Source organism: Platichthys flesus, chromosome 6, assembly GCF_949316205.1.
Source record: "Platichthys flesus chromosome 6, fPlaFle2.1, whole genome shotgun sequence".
In the NCBI taxonomy this organism is placed as follows: domain Eukaryota; kingdom Metazoa; phylum Chordata; class Actinopteri; order Pleuronectiformes; family Pleuronectidae; genus Platichthys; species Platichthys flesus.
This window is the reverse complement of record NC_084950.1, coordinates 541,804-552,622: the sequence shown is the minus strand read 5'-3', so window position 1 is coordinate 552,622 and position 10,819 is coordinate 541,804. Positions and strand designations below refer to the sequence as shown.

Sequence of the window (10,819 nt, the reverse complement as noted above, 5' to 3'; positions counted from 1 at the left end):
TGTTTTTATTAACGAGGAAAACAAAGATACTACACAGCTCCTACCACGGGTTTGTATGATCAATTCAAAGTATTCACCATAATAATTATAATGATAAACATATCCTAACAATGTTGTAAAGTAATTTACACAAAACAAACAATGGAACATGAGCAGGGAAATTAAACGATAGATTAGAAAGAAAAACATCGTTGAACTAGAACATCACTTTGTAGATCTCACGCCTCCACAGTCCCTTCAAATCAGAAATATACGTCTGTTTACATCATGAATAAATCTCTGAGAAATCAGTGAAATAAGAAAAGATGTCACAATATTAAAGAAAGATTGAATCTACTGACTCATGATACACACCTCAGCAAATCAAACAAACACAGATGGAACATAGCCTCCGTTGGGGAGTAAGACTTGTCAGTGGAATACATTTAGAAACCAAATAACGAACACATGACTTGTAAAAGCTTTAATAAAAGAGGGATTTAAAAGCAGCTGGAGACTGAGGGTCACCTGTAAGACCTGCAGGGACCAGCAGCATCCGTCCACTGGTCTTAGTGGGAGAGAGCCGGAGCAGGTCATTAAGTCTGCAGGTGTTTGGATGCGAGGCCCTTTCAAAGTGAGCAGTAAGATCCAAACAGAGCAGGAGCTGTGAGGAGGAGCTGCAGCTTCTGGATCTGCTCTATTAGGTGAGAAGATATAAAAGCATGTACACATTGTTTTAAATCAGCAAATAAACGACTACACAATGTTCTTCAGTCAAAACTCAGGTTTGAGTGAAACATCACAAGAGGAAGAACAGCCTGACGTTTGTCCACAGGTTCCTCCGACACAACCACAGCACAACGTCTTCAAGGAAACACAGCACCACTGGTCACTCACATGATGTCAACAGATAAACGGTGTAAAGTTACACTTCTTTAGGTTTCTGCTCTTAACGAGCTCATTAACTGGACTCTTCATTATCTGCAGTCGTTAACTGGACGTGCTGCTGAGGAGTGAAACAGATTCAAGATATAAACCACAGCAGTGGATATATCTGTCCGACACACACACACCCATACACACCCATACACACTCACACACAGTCACACACAGTCTCACACACAGTCACACACACACACACACACACACACACACACACAGACACACACTCACAGCAGCAGCAGCCTCCTCAGAAGTTCTCCTTGTAGAAGTTGAATCCGAAGTTCTCACACTGAGCCTTGATGAGTTTAGCCAGAGCCGGCGAGCCGCAGTAGAACACGTGGACCTTCCCCTTGTTCTCCTCGGACACTTTCTGAAACACCTGACACACAACATGCTCCTCAGCATGGCACTGGACAACTCTCATCATTTATCAGGTGAAAATAACACAATAAAGTCGTCATGTGTGATCATTAGCGTGATAGTAATAATGATAATGGCCGACGCCTCCTGCTGCTCTACAGGCTCCGCCCCTCGCCTGGATGTTCTCCACATGTTCCTGTTGGTGTGAAGAGTGGGACCCACAACCTGCTGCTGCTGCTACACAAACACTGACTACACAACATGTCAGGACAACATTTCTATTTTTATTGACCGTGACGTCCGACACTAGGTGTGAGAAGTGTTGAATGACTATCTTGATGTGACTCCGCTCACCTTCCCCCACTCAGGTCTCCCAGGCTGGGTTCTGGTCCTCAGCCCAGTGATGGAGTCTCTCTTCTCCTTCTTGGCCAGGAGGTCCAGCGCCATCTGCAGGCCGATGGCCTTCATGTCATTCTTACTGAGCGCTGACGTCATGTACATGTGCATCTCCAGGAATCGTCCTGTAAGGACACAGGATTGATTCTCTCTCTCTCTCTCTCTCTTTCTCTGTGTGGTCTAATGTGTCTCGCTCACCTTCCGGCTCCTCGTCAGCCTGGTCCATCTCCAGTTTGGTCAGTAAACTAACAAACCATTCAAATGACTTCTGGTCTCTGTTGATCCAGATGAAGTCCACCTGCAGGATCCAAACAGACTCATCAGCCTGATCTGCATGTTACACATCACATGACTCGTGTGCGTTGTTTTCTCACTTTGCGTAGCTTCATGTCGCTGTCTTTAACGTTTTCACACCACGAGTAGTTACAGCTGGGACAGTTCTGTTTCCTGCGTCTGTATCTGCATCAGACAAACATGGCACCAGGTTGTGATCAGGTGACACATGAACATCATTCAACCGCTCATTTGCTTCTTCTTCAGATGTGTTTCTCTACTCTGACCCCTGACCCCTGACCCCTGACCTCTTCCTGAGGCTACATCCAAACTTTTTCCAACATAACGTATCAGTTTAAATCTCCACACCAACACACCTGAAAACACATATCACATGACTACTCTCTTACCCTGACCCTGACCCTGACCCTGACCCTGACCCTAACCCTGACCCTGACCCTGACAGATTCAATAACATCTGGGGGTTATTCCATCAAAGGGACTCAGTGCTCATCCTGGTTTATGTAGTTGAGAGGGAGCTGTTAACTGTAGAGCTAGCCTGCTCTGCACCAGGATTACAGTCGAGCTATGTTCATCTGTGTCTCAAAGAAAGTCAGTCGACTGGGAGATGTGGTTTCCTGTGTCAGTGAGTGAGGCTGGAGGACGTGACCAGTGTGAGGGGAGGAGGAGCCTCACCGGTACATGATGCTCTGCAGGATGGAAGCGAAGGGTGTGATGCCGATGCCGGCGCCGATCAACACAGCGTGCTCTGAGGCAAAGATCTGTCTGGTGGGGGTCCCATACGGTCCATCTACATAACACTGACACACAAAGTACACACACACATCTGTACGTGAGGACAGATGTTCTACCTCATCGCCTCATTACAGGTTGTTGTATAAATGTTTCATCCCTTCAGCCTGAAGGTCAGTGTGTCACGACGGCTCCGCCTCTCCTGTCATGTGTCCGATCACCTGCCGTCAACAGTGTCCTGCTCTGATCCTACCACCAGGTGGCAGCAGAGTGAACAGATGTTATTTCCGTACCTTGATGTTGCAGAACCGGTGATTTTCACCGAACTTGGCAGAAATCTGCAGATTGAGGAGAGAGTCAGTTGAGTTCAGGTTAAATGCAGAAGTGACGATTGTTAGAAACTGATGACCAGTTACTTCTCTGAGGGGAGGGGCCTCTCCTCTCTCTGCCGACCCCTGCTCGTCAGGAAGACACTCGGTCGGCCCCTGAGCTACAGAGAGCGTCTCCGGGGCCCCGGCGGCCCGGGAGCCGTTCTGTCGGTACATGGTCAGCTCGATGGCTTGGTCCTCATTAGACGCCACGGCCTGGTTCCAGTCCGTGGAGCTGAACGAGGCGTCCTGCAGAGAGAGCAGATGTTTGAGCAGCGGCGACAGGGCCACAGCGGCGACGGGGCCACAGCCAGTCGAGCTCTGACCTGGGCCCTCAGCTGCCGGCGGTTCCTCAGGCTGGTGGCCAGCCTCTGGGGTCCGAGCGTCTCGCTCTCTGGGCGTCGGAAGTACTCGTACAGGCGGTTCGTCCACTGACCCATCGAACGGATGTGCAGCCAAAGAGCGTCTGAGGGCAAAGGTCACGAGCACTCATTTCTCCACTGGTGAGAAGGTGTCACATAATTGTGTAGTTGTGTTGGCCTCATGTTGTGTTATTGTGTTGTTGTCATGGCATATCTTTGTGTTGTTGTACTATCGTGCTATTAGTGTGTCTGTGAAACATGATGTCCCTGTGTGTGATTGGCTGAGGACCTACCCCCCTGCTCCGGGGCGCTGCTGATGGTGAACGGGTGCCACTCGTACTTAGCGATGACGGGAATGTTGACGTAGACGTAATCTCCAGGTTTGAAATGAAAGAACTGAGGACGTTTGATGACCAGGTGAGTGACCTGCAGACACACACACACACAGACGCCCTCACACACACACACACACAAACACACACACACACAAACACGTTAATCAACAGAGGACACAGGTTAAAAATACAAGAAATCTTCTTTAAATATATTTTCATTAAGAAAGACAAACATATAAAACATGTTATAAAACCTCGTCTGTACATCGTGTGATTTTAATGATAATACATTTTATAAAATGAATATCCATCAGTGGGAATTTGCTAAATGAAATGGTAACTCTGAACTGATCTGACCTCTGACCTCTGACCTGTGAATAATAAGTGGTTTGTGTTGGGCACCTTGGAGGGCAGCAGGATGACCTCCACGATGTAGAGACCTCCCATACGAGAAACTGCGATTCCCACGATCTTCTCCAGCACGAAAACCAGTCCCGGGACCACAAACCACTTCCAGAAGTTTGCACAATGAACCAGGAGCAGAGACCACACCCACACGTAGGACAGGTGAGACAAGTAGAAGACCTGCGGCAAAACCACCTTTCAGCTCAGGGCCAATTCTATTGTACATATCAGGACTCAGACATATACAAGCATAAGTATATACAAGTAAACCTCACACAAGGTGAAGTGTGTGTTTCCTACACAACACAAAACTGAAATCATCTCATGGAAGTAGGAGAAGAAAACAGAGACGAGGATGAAAGTGTGGAAGAAAATGAAATATACGTTTTTTTATAAAAGAAAACAAGATAACCTTTTATATTATAATGATACTTGGTCGTTCTGGTGATCAAGACGTGAGCTCTAAACTTCTGTGACCTTCAGAAACCAGGTGTTCTTACTTCAAAGTGTCCGCTGCGTCGTACGAAGGTGCTGGAGCAGAGAACCATGAGGCAGATCACCAGCTGGAGAACCACACCGGTCACCGAGGCCGTGCCCTTCACCCAGCCGATCCCCGGCCGGGTGGTGAGCAGGTACTCCCACAGACTGAAGCCACTGCTCTGAGACAGATGGACTGAGAGAGGAGCAGAGGAACGAGCTCTAACTGGGTCCTGCTGGTCTACGTCTGATTTAACATTCACATGTAGTTCACATGTCTTTAAACATGATACATGTCATTAAACACATGTTAATGAAGGTGTGAATAAAGGTGTAGATACAGGTGTGGTGTGCCGGTACCGAAGTTGAAGACGTGTGCGGCGGTGTGAACCAGCGTGTAGACCAGGATGTTGTAGCCCACGATCTGATGCAGTAGGATGTTCTGGTCCAGAGGAAGAACCCTCAGCAGCCACGTGGTCCTCAGCCACGTCAAGCAGCGCCGCAGCATCAGCACCTGCTCAGAAGAACCAGAGGACTTCACCTTACACACACTGGAAAACCTTCTGAGGATCAATAAACATTTTAATCAAATTTGCAAAGAATTGATATTGACTGAAGACAAAATCAAATGAATAATGAAATAATCGAATCTGATATTTGGATTCCTCCAGTAAACAGTGGGTCGATATGCAATCAGCCTTCGACACTTAATAACATGAAGAGTAGTATGAACTGAAAAAGTAACTAGGAACTGTAGAAGTAAGGTAACAAAAGTAATCGAGTACTGAAGCTCTGGTGATGTCATACCATGACGAAGGTGCAGTTAAAGTTGAGACACTGTCCGCAGCCCTTGGCGACCATCAACCACGCCCCCCCGCGGCTGTGCTGCAGCATGGCGCCGACGAACAGCGTCAGACTGAGGCCGGCGTAGACGCAGAGGAAGAACAGCTTCCGACTGTTGTTCTGCCAGTACGCCCTCGTCAGGTAGCGAGGGGTATGACCACGCTTCTTCTCTTCCACCTCAGGAGGTTTCAACCAGTTAGCAGCACTGAGGGGGAGGAGGGTAAATACTGGGTGGCACGTATATAGGTACAGATCAATGACTGTTTGTGTAGACAGTAACTGAATACATATATAATACATATATATACAGTTTATATACGTATGTGTGTGAGTTTTCTGACCTGATGGTGAGGTTCTCCATCACCTCTGGAAAAGTCTCCAGCTCAGCCTTCAGCTCCTCGAAGGTGATGGCGCCGCTGTTGTCTTTATCCGCCGACTCGAACAGCGCCAGCGTCAGGTCGTCCAGTTTCTCCTCCGGCAGAGAGATGGCGCTCTCGCGCAGACATGACTTGAGAACAGTTCTGAGCTCATCTGGGTCGATGGAGCCGCTGCCTGAGAACAGAAACAACCTGAAAGCTTAAAATCAATTAAACAAGGCATGCTGGGTAATGATACAACATCAGAATCAACAGGTTCATCGGATGGAGCATGTGTGTGTGTGTATATTTATGTGTGTTTATGTGTGTGTGTCTGTGTATATATATAAATATATATGTGTGTGTGTGTAGGAACTGACCGTCCACGTCGTAAACCTGAAACAGGAACTTGAGCTTGTCGGTCTCGCTGCCGTGGATCAGAAGGTCCAGAGCTTTGAGCAGCTCGTCCAGACTGATGGAGCTGCTGCCGTCCGAGTCGAACAGGGCGAAGAACCGCTCGGCGAAGAACGACTGCGCACACACACACACATAGACACACACACACACAAGGAATCAGATACCAGAGGTCAAACATCAAGCCGATGCCTCAGGAGGTCAGAGGTCAAACTCACTTCTTTGACCTTCAGAGCTGTTTTAAACTCATGGAGGTCGATCTCCTTGTTGTCTCCTGCGATGCTCTGGAACTGTCTGCTGACCCACTCCAGCCAGCGGGCGTCCTCGTCCAGACTCATGATGAGCAGCTCTGCTGGAGAACAACACACGTTCACATCTTTCTTGATCTCAACGCTTCGTGGTCCAGCTCCTGGACCAGTATAAACGACAGGCTATGAGCTTCTTATCGAAAAAAAAACTGTTATCGGTATCGGCCAGAAATGTTTTTGTTCTAATAATGAAACTAATCTTATTTGGTCAGAAGAACAAAGATGATAAAAAAGGAACCAAACAACTCACTTGAACAGAAGTGTCACATTAATAACTGCTGTTGTTTGAGTCACTTGTAAATCAGGTGCTAGATTTAAATCAGGTTTGAATTTGGTTTGAATTTGGTTTGAATCAGGTTTGAATCAGGTTTGAATCAGGTTTAAATCAGGTTTGAATTTGGTTTGAATCAGGTTTGAATCAGGTTGAAATCAGGTTTGAATCAGGTTTGAATCAGGTTTAAATCAGGTTTGAATTTGGTTTGAATTTGGTTTGAATCAGGTTTGAATCAGGTTTGAATCAGGTTTGAATCAGGTTTGAATCAGGTTTGATCAGGTTTGAATCAGGTTTGAATCAGGTTGAAATCAGGTTTGAATCAGGTTTGAATCAGGTTGAAATCAGGTTTGAATCAGGTTTGAATCAGGTTGAAATCAGGTTGAATTAGGTTTGAAACAGGTTTGAAACAGGTTTAAATCAGGTTTAAATCAGGTTTGAATCAGGTTTGAATCAGGTTTGAATCAGGTTTGAATCAGGTTTAAAACGGGTTGAGTCAGGTTTGAATCAGGTTTGAATCAGGTTGAATTAGGTTTGAAACAGGTTTGAAACAGGTTTAAATCAGGTTTGAATCAGGTTTGAATTATGTTTGAATCAGGTTTGAATCAGGTTTGAATCAGGTTTAAAACGGGTTGAGTCAGGTTTGAATCAGGTTTGAATCAGGTTGAAATCAGGTTGAATTAGGTTTGAAACAGGTTTGAAACAGGTTTGAATCAGGTTGGAATCAGGTTTGAATCAGGTTGAAATCAGGTTGAATTAGGTTTGAAACAGGTTTAAATCAGGTTTGAATCAGGTTTGAATCAGGTTGAATTAGGTTTGAAACAGGTTTGAAACAGGTTTGAATCAGGTTTGAATCATGTTGAATCAGGTTTAAATCGGGTTGAGTCAGGTTTGAATCAGGTTGAAATCAGGTTGAATTAGGTTTGAAACAGGTTTGAAACAGGTTTGAATCAGGTTTGAATCATGTTTGAATCAGGTTTGAATCATGTTTGAATCAGGTTTGAAACAGGTTTGAAACAGGTTTGATCAGGTTTGAATCAGGTTTGAATCAGGTTTGAAACAGGTTTGAAACAGGTTTGAATCAGGTTTGAAACAGGTTTGAAACAGGTTTGAATCAGGTTTGAATCAGGTTTGAAACAGGTTTGAATCAGGTTTGAATCAGGTTTGAAACAGGTTTGAATCAGGTTTGAATCAGGTTTGAAACAGCTTTGAAACAGGTTTGAATCAGGTTTGAATCAGGTTTGAATCATGTTTGAAACAGGTTTGAATCAGGTTTGAATCATGTTTGAATCAGGTTTGAATTAGGTTGAAATAGGTTTGAAACAGGTTTGAAACAGGTTTGATCTGGTTTGAATCAGGTTTGATCAGGTTTGAATCAGGTTTGATCAGGTTTGAATCAGGTTTGATCAGGTTTGAATCAGGTTTGAATCAGGTTTGAAACAGGTTTGATCAGGTTTGAATCAGGTTTGAATCAGGTTTGAATCAGGTTTGAATCAGGTCACAGGTGCATTACCATTGATCCAAATGTATAATCGGAATCAAAGAACTGAAAACCACATTGTAAACATCAACAACAGCTGTTTTGGTTTTTCCTTTCTTTTATATCATTTGGTCTCGTCTCATCTGTGATGGATGTCGAGCCTCGGCTCAGCTCAAATGGCCGACCTTCATGAACAGCTGGAATCCTGTGGGCGTCCTGCTCCTACAGAGCGACGCCCATTAACAGACGGCAGCATCGTGACAATGTTACCATGGACACGTCAGCCACACAAAGAGCAAAAGGGAAACACAACAAACCAGAGTTCGTATTTTATATTTAAACTGGTTGTTCTCCATCAATTAGGCTCAGTCTCAAAGAATAATTTCATCTTTGAGTCAAAGCGAACATTTCTACTAGATTTGAAGAAATTCCCTCAAGGTGTTCCCGAGATATCGCGTTCACAAGAATGTGATTGACGGACAACCTGGACACTTCATGTCTCTGGCCTCTAGGTGGCGCTGGTGCAGAGCATGAAGATTCAGCTAATCCTGATTCACACACACACAAACATTTATTACTGCAGTAACAGGTCTTCTCATTAGAATAATTCAAATTGTCAATTCATGTTGATTTGATCTTTAATATAATTAGAATATATTCATATATTACTGAAGGTTTAGTTTTTACAACAGATTCAGATCCATTAATATTGAGATTTGTTCTAATCAATTCTAACATTTGAGTCTCAGCTTGTTTCAAAGTGAAAGAAACAACTGATCCTGTTAAATGAGAAAGAGAAGAAGCATCAGATGTTTTAAAGAAGAAAGAAACTCGAGTAAGAAGCAGAAGAAGATGTTTTACCTGCTGCGGTGAAAGAAGAGTGGAGGAGGAGGAGGTGCAGTTCAGCTGCTCCTGCTCAGCTCCGTCAGCTGGACCTGACATCCTGCCTCCAGCATGACGTCACAGCCACACGCGATGCAACCAACTGAACACCAGGGGGCAGCAACACCTTGCTTTTCCATCTGACTCTGGACCGGACTCAGTGACTGAAGCCGAGGCTAATGTCCTCCAAGGGTTTGGGGGGAGAGAGAGAGAGAGAGAGAGAGAGAGAGAAACAGAGAGAAAGAGAGAGAGAGAGAGAGAGAGAGAAACAGAGAGAGAGAGAAACAGAGAGAAAGAGAGAGAGAGAGAGAGAGAGAGAGAGAGACTGTGATTGACTCATTCAGTCTGATCTCAGATCTTGTTCAGTTGCTTTTCTGCTTCTTCTTCTTCTCTCTGTGTGTATTAACCTTCATCACTTCATCATCATCATCATTCTTCTTCTTCTTCTTCTTCTTCTTCTTCTTCTTCCTATTATTGTTATTATTATTGTTATTATTGTTATTACAGACAGACTGTTTCTGTCTCTGCTTTGTAAAAAAACTGAACCTGAATCAACCAACAGGAGGAAGAGAGGTGGAGGTGTAGTATGTGTGGAGCGATGATAGAGGGATGATGGAGGGATGACAGAGGGATGATGGAGGGATCATAGAGGAGCGGTGAAGTTTCCTGATGTGAAGAAATCAATGTTGTTAAAAACTGAGGAGAGAAGAGAATTAAACCGTAACAGCTTCAGTGAAAGTGACTAATTATTAACACATTAATGTAAAGGTCACCTTTTCATTAATGTATGTTTACATGTTATCACTGGATTATTATCAAGAAGAAATGTTGGTTTTCATTTCTGTTGCTATATACATAGTTACTATATGTTATATTATTATGTCTGTGTGTGTGTGTGTGTGTGTGTGTGTGTGTGTGTGTGTGTGTGATGTTCAGTGTTGGGCAAGGTACTGAAAATGTGTAATTAGTTACAGTTACTAGTTACTTCTTTAAAGGTAATTGAATTACTTCATACTGTATATCAAAAGTAATTAGTTACTAGGGAAAGTAACTTTTAAGTTAATTTTATGTCTGCTTTTTAAATGTAATGAATATGAATAGTACTGAACAGTTAAACACAGTAAACATATTTTTAGACCTTTTTATTGTAATCAACAGGGCAACAGGCCTTCAAATCAAGCAGTAGTACAAAAGTCCCCTTTAATACTTAACTTAATACAAAATAACTGTCTCAGTCATTTAACAGTGTTTTTTACCACATTAGGCCCAATGATTGTGATTGGCCTACAGTATTAACACTAATTAAAAGAGAAAACTAAGGGGCCTTGAGGTGCTGCATATTATTGAATATGTGACTAAACAAAAGGTTAACAAGATGGTTTAACAAACATGCCTCATCAGGCAGAGCTAAATAGAAATAAGAGATGAGATTCTCAACAAACATTAAAATGGGCTAACAGGTCTCATCTCTCACCTCTGACCAGTAGCCACCACACTGCTAGCTCTCAAACCAGTTATGGTTCCTCAAGAGGAGAAGCTTCTCAAACTCATGATCTGAGAGCCTATTCCTCTTTGGAGAGAGACTCAGGTTCCCAAGGCAGCTACTCTTAGATGT

The 10,819-nt window shown here is 44.0% G+C and overlaps 1 protein-coding gene across 1 annotated transcript; it reads right to left on the bottom strand.

The window, feature by feature from the left end:
• Nucleotides 1–21: 21 nt before the first annotated feature.
• nox5 (NADPH oxidase, EF-hand calcium binding domain 5) lies at nucleotides 22–6,601 on the bottom strand. The gene is made up of 17 exons (XM_062389624.1): nucleotides 6,482–6,601; nucleotides 6,230–6,380; nucleotides 5,835–6,045; nucleotides 5,458–5,698; nucleotides 5,011–5,164; nucleotides 4,674–4,846; nucleotides 4,171–4,353; nucleotides 3,727–3,859; nucleotides 3,398–3,537; nucleotides 3,120–3,320; nucleotides 2,997–3,041; nucleotides 2,647–2,771; nucleotides 2,052–2,136; nucleotides 1,876–1,975; nucleotides 1,636–1,802; nucleotides 1,153–1,300; nucleotides 22–676 (listed from the first exon to the last, which is right to left on the bottom strand). The coding sequence occupies exons 1-16, from the start codon at nucleotides 6,599–6,601 to the stop codon at nucleotides 1,169–1,171; spliced, it is 2,361 nt and encodes a 786-aa protein (XP_062245608.1). The 3' UTR covers nucleotides 22–676; nucleotides 1,153–1,168.
• Nucleotides 6,602–10,819: the final 4,218 nt, after the last annotated feature.